This window comes from Bidens hawaiensis, unplaced genomic scaffold, assembly GCF_021521415.1.
Source record: "Bidens hawaiensis isolate Kalapana, Puna unplaced genomic scaffold, B.hawaiensis_p1.1 tig00024806_1, whole genome shotgun sequence".
NCBI classification, from domain to species: Eukaryota; Viridiplantae; Streptophyta; class Magnoliopsida; order Asterales; family Asteraceae; genus Bidens; species Bidens hawaiensis.
The window spans coordinates 9,573-17,915 of record NW_027493919.1 but is presented as its reverse complement, the minus strand read 5'-3'; the positions used below and the strand labels follow the sequence as shown (position 1 = coordinate 17,915).

Here is an 8,343-nt window from a genome sequence, read left to right as displayed (position 1 = left end):
CAAAAAAAAAACGGCTAAAAAACGGTCAAAAAAAAAAAAAAACGGCTATAAAGCCGTTTGGTAACGTTCGAAAACCGGTTTAACCGGTTAACCGGTTATTAAAAAACCGGTTAACCGGTTTTTTTTATAACGGTAATAAACCGGTTATTTTAAAAACCGGTTAACCGGTTTTTTAATAACCGGTTATTTAAAAAAACCGGTTTTTTTTATAACCGGTTATAAAACCGGTTTTGGCTCCAAAACGTATAACCGATACGTAAACCGGTTACGTAAACCGGTCAAACCGGTTTTTAAAAAAACCGGTTTTTAAAAAACCGGTTTCCGGTTGAACCGGCCAAACCGGTTCCGTAACCGGTTTTTTTGAACACCTCTACATACAAGTGTACAACCATAACCTCATAATTTCACTTATAACATAATACATAACACTATCAGTATAAATACAACATTCATCAATTGCTTCAACAATCAACCTATTCAGCCTTGATCGAATTCGCCACATCGATCACAAACCGATACCTCACATCAGATTTCAACAACCTCTCCATGGCTGTGTTCACATAGTCTATCGGTATTTTCTCCATATCCGCAGTTACCCCATGCTCTGCTGCAAAATCAAGCATCTCTTGAGTCTCTTTAATCCCACCACTATAACTACCCGCAACAAGCTTCCTTCCTGAAAAAAATGCAAATACAATTTATTCCAGCAATATTTTACCCAGTTTCATAAGCTTGCATAAACAGGATTCAATCGTCAAAAGCGTTACCCCCGATCAAAGAAAATGCTGCTACTTCAAACGGTTTATCAGGTATTCCCACAAGAACAAGCTTTCCATGTGGTTTAAGTGCACTAAGCAATGGTGCAATCGGATGATTTGCAGACACCGTATCAATTATCCCATCGAGTGTACCCATAACAGCCTATTAACACAATTAATCAAAACCCAAAACTTGGCTAACGAATCAAGAATTGTTAACCAGTTACCTGCATTTGTTGTTCATCTTTGCTGATTATAAAATGGTCAGCTTTAAGTCCTTGAGTTGCTTCTTTCGCCTTAGCGGCAGTGGTGCTGAAAACAGTAACTTCAGCACCAAAAGCCTTAGCCATCTTCACAGCAACATGACCGAGCCCACCAAGCCCAACCACGCCAACTTTTTGACCAGGCTTGTCTAGCCCATAGTACCTGAGTGGGCTGTAGATTGTGATTCCGGCGCACAACAAAGGTGCACCGGAATCAAGTGGCAAATTCTCAGGCCAACGAAGAACAAAATGCTCATCTGCAACCATGTGATCGGCGTACCCACCGTATGTTAGCGTACCATCGAAATTGGTACATCCATGAGTATTAATCTGCTTCGGACAATACTGTTCATAGCCAATAGCACAGTTTTCGCATGATCTGCATGATCCCACCAAGTATCCAACTCCAACTTTATCCCCAATTTTGAATCTGTCCACGTTGCTGCCTACTTCTGTCACCACACCAACGATCTCATGCCTGTATTATACGATCAAATTACTATTAAAGACAGGATTTAAATAAATGAATAAATATCAAAACTCACTAGTGTTAGAAAAAGTCTCATGTTTCATGATCATTCAAAATCAAAATGGAAGACAAATCGTACCCTGGGACAACCGGGTACTTCGTGATCCCCCATTCATTCTTGACAAAGTGAAGATCAGAGTGACACATTCCGCAGTAAAGAACTTTCAACCTCACATCTTTCTCGCCGGTAACCCTGTAAATATTTTGAAAAAGCTATCATATAATCGGGTGAATATTTTCACGAGCCAGATAGGGTCGCGGTCCCATCGTTTTCATTGAGTAGTGTATTTTTTCGAAAAAATAAAAATTAAGTGTACTGAGTCTGGTCCATCCAAATTATTCTAGTCCAGGCCAACCTTAAAACTTTTAAAGAAAGCTTAAGAAATAAAGCCCCATAAGTCCAAACCCAATTGGACTTTAAACAAAAAGAAGCAAACATCAAGCCCAAAACCGAACCCCTAACATCTGATTAATTGTCGAAGTTGGAACAGCCTTGGGCGCTTTCGTTGCTAGGTCACGCGGATGTGAAATCGAAAAAAACAAAAGCATGCAACTAATGTTTGGCACTTTGTAGGGATGATCGACAAAGATTCAGACTTCAGAGTTCAGGTTCGGCCACTTATTTCACCGTTTGGTATTTTTTCTATTTGGGACTTTGGTGGGTCAGGATTTGGAATTATTGAAAAAACTAGTGCTCGAATTTGGTTTCCATTCATAAATTAGGAATGTGTATCTTGAGTATGTGAATTAGGTAGTTGAATGTCGATTTGACGTGTTTTAGTTTTGGAATGAATATATTCAAGAATCATCTTCGCATTTTGATCAAATAAACTAAGGAAAACAGAATTTTTTTTCGCTCCATAAATATTGTTAAGAGATCTTTGGTGTGAAAAAGTTTTGTGATGCTAAACTGGAATTCCAAAGTAAGAAAATAGGGAATACGTTTTTATCATATTACTCTCTCGATACATAAACTAATGTTTTGAAAACAATTTTTTTATATCGAATTCAAAGGATGTCAGATGATAATCTGGTAAATAACTTGGTTATTTACATCGAAAGAGAACATGCTAAAAGTTTTAATTCAGCATTCGTAAATGATGAGTTTAAGAGCTTAAACGTCGCCATGCTAGGTTGTGATTATTTATGTACCCATCCTTTCCCACGTATCTTGTCTTTGAATGTTTAAAAAAAGCAATGCTGTAAAAGTAGGTCTAGAAGGCCGGGTACTCCACGAGTAATTGCTACAAGGTATGGCGCCGAGACAACTTTCTTTAACACCGCCTAGTTAAAGACAATGTAAAATCAAAGGTGGTCAACCTCAGCCAAAATCCGATCTAGTCAGTTAACTTGGGCCGATTCTGGCTTAAACAAATAAAACATAATTCGTATTTCTACAATATTAAGGAACGAATACCATTTTTTCATTAATAATTAGCAATTTTAGAATTATTTGGAATTTAAAAATGTATTTCTCTTATTTATATTAATATTCACCAACATCCTTATAAATAATAGTAAATTTATGATATTTGACATTATATATACATATAATAACCAAAAAATTAAATATCTTAGTTCTATTCGAGTACACCCAACATCCGAGTGGGCCGTCTAGGGTCCGCCTTGCAACTTTTGCAACCTTGAAAAAAATGATTTTTTATGTGTAAGAACGGTAATTTGAATGATTTAATTTAGAGTTATTATTGTTTGACCCGACCCAAACTGCATCGTCGACCATAAAAATAGTAGGAAAAATATTCTTGTTCTTGTGACTTTCGACCCAGCCTAATTATATGTCATCACCATTATCATCGTACTCAGTAAATTTCATCAATAACAAAGCTATGATAGGGTCTAAGATGGGTAAGATGTAGACAACAATACCTATACCCCGTAGGAATAGAGATGTCAATTCTAGTGAGAACCAGACTCGATAATATTTTTGAATCAAGCCTTGGACATAAGACACATAGCAGTCAACCATCATGACATCAACCGATTGTTGCATGTACCCTTGTCTTCTTTCGGCTATCAACGCCACCACATGACGCATGATTAACCTTATGTTACTTTTAACGTTATTTTCACGAAATTAGTAAAATAATATCAAAATTAGTGCAATTTCACTTCCCCCAAGCCCCCCCCCCCCACACACACACACACACACATATATATATATATATATAGCAAGGTTATAAAAAGAAGTGGATTTTTCCTAAAAAGTGTAGAAAGTGTGTTTTCACCATTATATTTAATAAAACATACCGCACAATAAACAAACCGCAACCAAAATAAAACACCACACAATAAACACACTTTCCATATCTACCTTCAGATCAACATATCTAACGCATCAGATTAATTCTTACACTTCTTAGACAAACTCCACTTCTTATTTTAACCCCTACCCTATCTATAATATATATAAACGAAAACATAAAAATCCCACGTGTCGCAATGTGGTCGCTCCCCCTTTTTTTGGAGTCACAAGATTTGCTTGATTTTTTGTAACATCCCGAAATTTCCAAAATGATATTAATTATATTACTTAATAATAGAGGGAAAGTTGACTCGGGTTCGGGAAATAAATAATAGAGTAGGAGTTGGTATGAGTCGGGCTAGTGTTAGATTATTTGAGATGGGTTAAATGAGAATGGGCCTTAGGTCCATGGGCTTTAAGGGATATAAATATCCCCTAAACCACCATAAAACCCTAAACCTCATCTCTTTCCATTCTAATCTCTACACATTCAAAAACACACACACCATAAACGAGCAGGATCCGAGAGAGAGTAAACGTTAGTTGGTGCTAGATCGTCGTGACGAACCAAAGCAACAAGACCAGCTCGTGTTCGTAAGTTCGACTCGTTCAAGGTACGTTTATGGTTAGAAATCGTTCGTATAGGTTCGGTTTGATTTGAGAAATGGTAGATCTGAGTTTGTATGGTAAAAACGAATCCAACAAAGCTAAACTTACTGAAAATGGTTATGATTTGATGGGTTAATCGATTGATAAAAAGGACCCGTAACCTATATGCCTAAATCGCACCCTCTAAACATCGATGTTAGGTCGATTTGATAGTTGGGGTTTGTAGGCGCTGGTCAGACGATTCCATGGGTACCTAAATCGAGTTATTTGGTTAAGGAACGAAGGATTTAAGAGCGAACAGAACCTGCAGACGACAACTTCGCCTGCAAGCTAAGTTCGCCTGATGAACTTCGCCTGCAAGCTAAGTTCGCCTGATGAACTTCGCCTAAAGCTAAGTTCGCCTAAGGTTTAACTTCGCCTAAAGCTAAGTTCGCCTAAGGTTTAACTTCGCCTAAAGCTAAGTTCGCCTAAGGTTTAACTTCGCCTAAAGCTAAGTTCGCCTAAGGTTTAACTTCGCCTAAAGCTAAGTTCGCTTAAGGTTTAACTTCGCCTAAAGTTAAGTTCGCTTAGAAAATAAATTAAAAACCTAATGGAAAATGTGTTAAGACAGTTAATGTAAATAAAATTTTTCCAAGCTGACCTAGCAGCTCGACCCCAGCCAGGGGCTCTGCCCCTTGGACCCTGCTAGGGGCTGCCGCCCCTAGACCCCGTTGCCAGGGGCGCTGCCCCCGGACCCCCGTTCGTTGTGGGTAGTAGTTAAGACTGGAAAGATGATATGAGTAGTGATAGTTGTTTGATACGTGTACTTGTTATACAGTCAGCCGTGCACAGCTGAAGAAAGGGATTACGATTAACGGTGAACGTAACCGTGTTCAGGTGAGTTTCTAGCCCATTCCTTGTTATTTTTTCGGGGCTGTGTGCATACTCGATGTGTTGTTAATACATTTATCCTAAGTGATAAGTGTATGTCATATGTGATATGTGTGATAGATATGAATGATTGTTTGTCGGTACGCGAACGATCTTCGGATATTGCGCGTACTGTCAGGTTAAAAATAAAGGTACGAATATTATATATCGAAGATGTATGAATATTTCAAATGAATACTTGTCGGGGCGTGAACGATCTTCGGATATTGCACGTAACGACAAGGGGTATGGTTGTTAAATGAATGAGGTAAGGAATGCCTAGAGTGTTCTTATGTTATAATGTAAGTATGTGTATATAGGTACACGAATGGCATGTGAGTTCTACGTTCGACATAGTAAGTTAGGATGGCAAATCCCTCTAGCTTCTGTCGGACATAGACTCGGCTGGTGATGGCGTAGTTAAGGACTGCGAGCCTTATACGTGAAGTAGATGATATATGTAAACGTAGATAAGGACTGCGAACCTTATACGTAGTGTAGATAGGCGTCAGCATAGGAAAGGACTGTGAACCTTATACGTGCTGTATTTGTAGCATAGGGGAGGACTGCGAACCTCGTACGTGCTATGAATTAGGTTGCAACATAGGGAAGGACTGCGAACCTTGTACGTGTTGTGGATGTATTTCAGCATAGGAAAGGACTGTGAACCTTATACGTGCTGATTTGTAGCATAGGGGAGGACTGCGAACCTCGTACGTGCTATGAATTAGGTTGCAACATAGGGAAGGACTGTGAACCTTGTACGTGTTGTGGATGTACTATGGTATAGGGAAGGACCGCGATCCTTGTACGTACCATAAATGGTGAACATAGGTAAGGACTGCGAACCTTGTACGTGTTCACGACCTTGAGTACAGGTATAGACGGTGAACTATGAACGTACTCTCGGTAGACTGAGGTTAGTGATTGTAGATATGTATGTATGTATGGTAGCAAGTATGTATGTAGAACAGAAGGGTAACTAGTGAAGTATGGATATGTATCTACAGATATGTATGTATGTGTATGTATTGTATGGCGTTCGATTAACTAGAACTCACTCAGCGTAGCTGACTTTTAGTATGCACGCAGGTGAGCTGATTATAGAGTTAGCATGAGGATGACACACGGCATAGATTGAACGGCTGGCATCTGAAGAAAGAAGTAAAGATGTTTTAAATATAAAGTTTTGTGTTATGGTATAAAAGAAAAGATTTAATGTTTTGTAACAAATGATTGATGTTTTATATTCCGCGAAAAGTTTTAATAAACTCTGATTTGAAGAACTGTGTTTATGAGTAAATCCGACGCTAAAGTAGGGTCACCGGGTTCGGAGCCTTACATTTTTAAATGGAGGCTTCTCATGCATTTGACCCGAATTCATGGGTATGGGTCTTACCAAACCCAGATATTCCTTAAACGAGTTATAACATCTCATTAAATTAAAAATTATTCACACCAAATTATTGATATAAAAATCCTATAAAATAGGATATACTAAAAATTAATATCTTATTTATTTTAAAAAAGATATATATATTATTTAAATTAAAAAACCAATTTTATAGTAAAAAAAACAAACGGGTCTTGGGTCTCATCAAACCATAAGTATATTATTAACTTTCATAAATATTATTTATAATTAAAAAACCAATTTTATAGTAAAAAAAACAAACGGGTCTTGGGTCTCATCAAACCATAAGTATATTATTAACTTTCATAAATATTATTTATAATTAAAAAACCAATTTTATAGTAAAAAAAAATAAACGGGTCTTAGGTCTCATAAGAACCATATAGCTTTAAAACCAGGTTATAACATCTCATTTATTTGTGAAACAATTTATCATCAAACCATAAGTATATTATTAACTTTCATACAATAAAAAATATAAATTCAAAAAATAAATAAATATTAGAACAAACAATATAAAACAACACCCGTAATAAGGGGGATAAAAACTAGTGTATATATACATATATTATGCGCACACCGCGAGCAAGGTGTCAGTATCCGCCATTATGAATTATATAATAGACCGAGCAACAAAAGCATGAAGAATACCTTCTGGAGAATGTGAGAGGGGATAGGGATCCATTGGTGTCGCGAGCACCATAACCATAGGACTTGATCGGATGCTCAGATTCAGGTGAGGTGGCCATTGTTGTTGAGGGTTGTGGATTGAAATGATGGTACTTTGAGAGTGACTATAAATAGGCCAACGAGCAGCCCAACTACGTAAGCAATGTCATATGAGTGATGCTGTGCATTCAGGTGAGGTGGCCATTAGATTAATCAAACCCTTTGAATTATCTGCAGTCCACGATTGACCGATCGACATTAATATATTATGATTTTTTTTATAAAGGCAACGGCTTATATTGGAAAGTGTCTTGAAATTTACTTTATATATTCATTTTTGTATGATTTGTAAAAAATATTTAATATTAGTGGAATATTTGTAAATTGCAGTTTGCTTTGTCTTGAAGGATGAATACAGTAGTTTTCATGTTGGGTTTAGAAAGAATTAAAATTTATCAAAAACTTATATTTTGATATATAAATCAATTTAAGACAAATGAATTTGATCATTATTTTAGTAGGTAAGAGTTGAAATGAAAACTCCATAATTTTGTACATACTGTTTTAACCAATCAGACCATGCATCTGTCATACATGGAATATAATAATTACCCTTAGCCAAAAGTAAAATCCTTTTTTCCGCCTGTCAAAATTGTTTAGCACCCACCCGGCCGTCTCAGGTCAAAATCGAGCAGCACCCCATTTCCCTTGTAGCTTGATTTGTGAAATCGTTAGATCTTAGTGAACATATTCGAACGGAAAACTAAAGGTGATAGCAAGGAAGAACCTTGCTGGCGCAAGCGGCTGTTCTAATGGCTGTAAAATGGTGTTAGTGACTTTTCTGGGGGTGTTTGGGTTTCCTTATTTTTACCTCCTTATAACTTATTCACTTTTATAGATTTAATAGTGTTTGGGTAATTTAACTTATT

At 37.0% G+C, this 8,343-nt stretch overlaps 1 protein-coding gene across 1 annotated transcript; it reads right to left on the bottom strand.

Annotated features, from left to right (window-relative positions):
• Window positions 1–423: 423 nt before the first annotated feature.
• Window positions 424–7,767, bottom strand: LOC143569934 (mannitol dehydrogenase-like). The gene is made up of 5 exons (XM_077055723.1): window positions 7,397–7,767; window positions 1,630–1,743; window positions 986–1,499; window positions 768–921; window positions 424–676 (listed from the first exon to the last, which is right to left on the bottom strand). Exons 1-5 carry the CDS (start codon window positions 7,492–7,494, stop codon window positions 474–476), a joined length of 1,083 nt encoding a protein of 360 aa, XP_076911838.1. The 5' UTR covers window positions 7,495–7,767; the 3' UTR covers window positions 424–473.
• Between the last annotated feature and the right edge of the window lie 576 nt (window positions 7,768–8,343).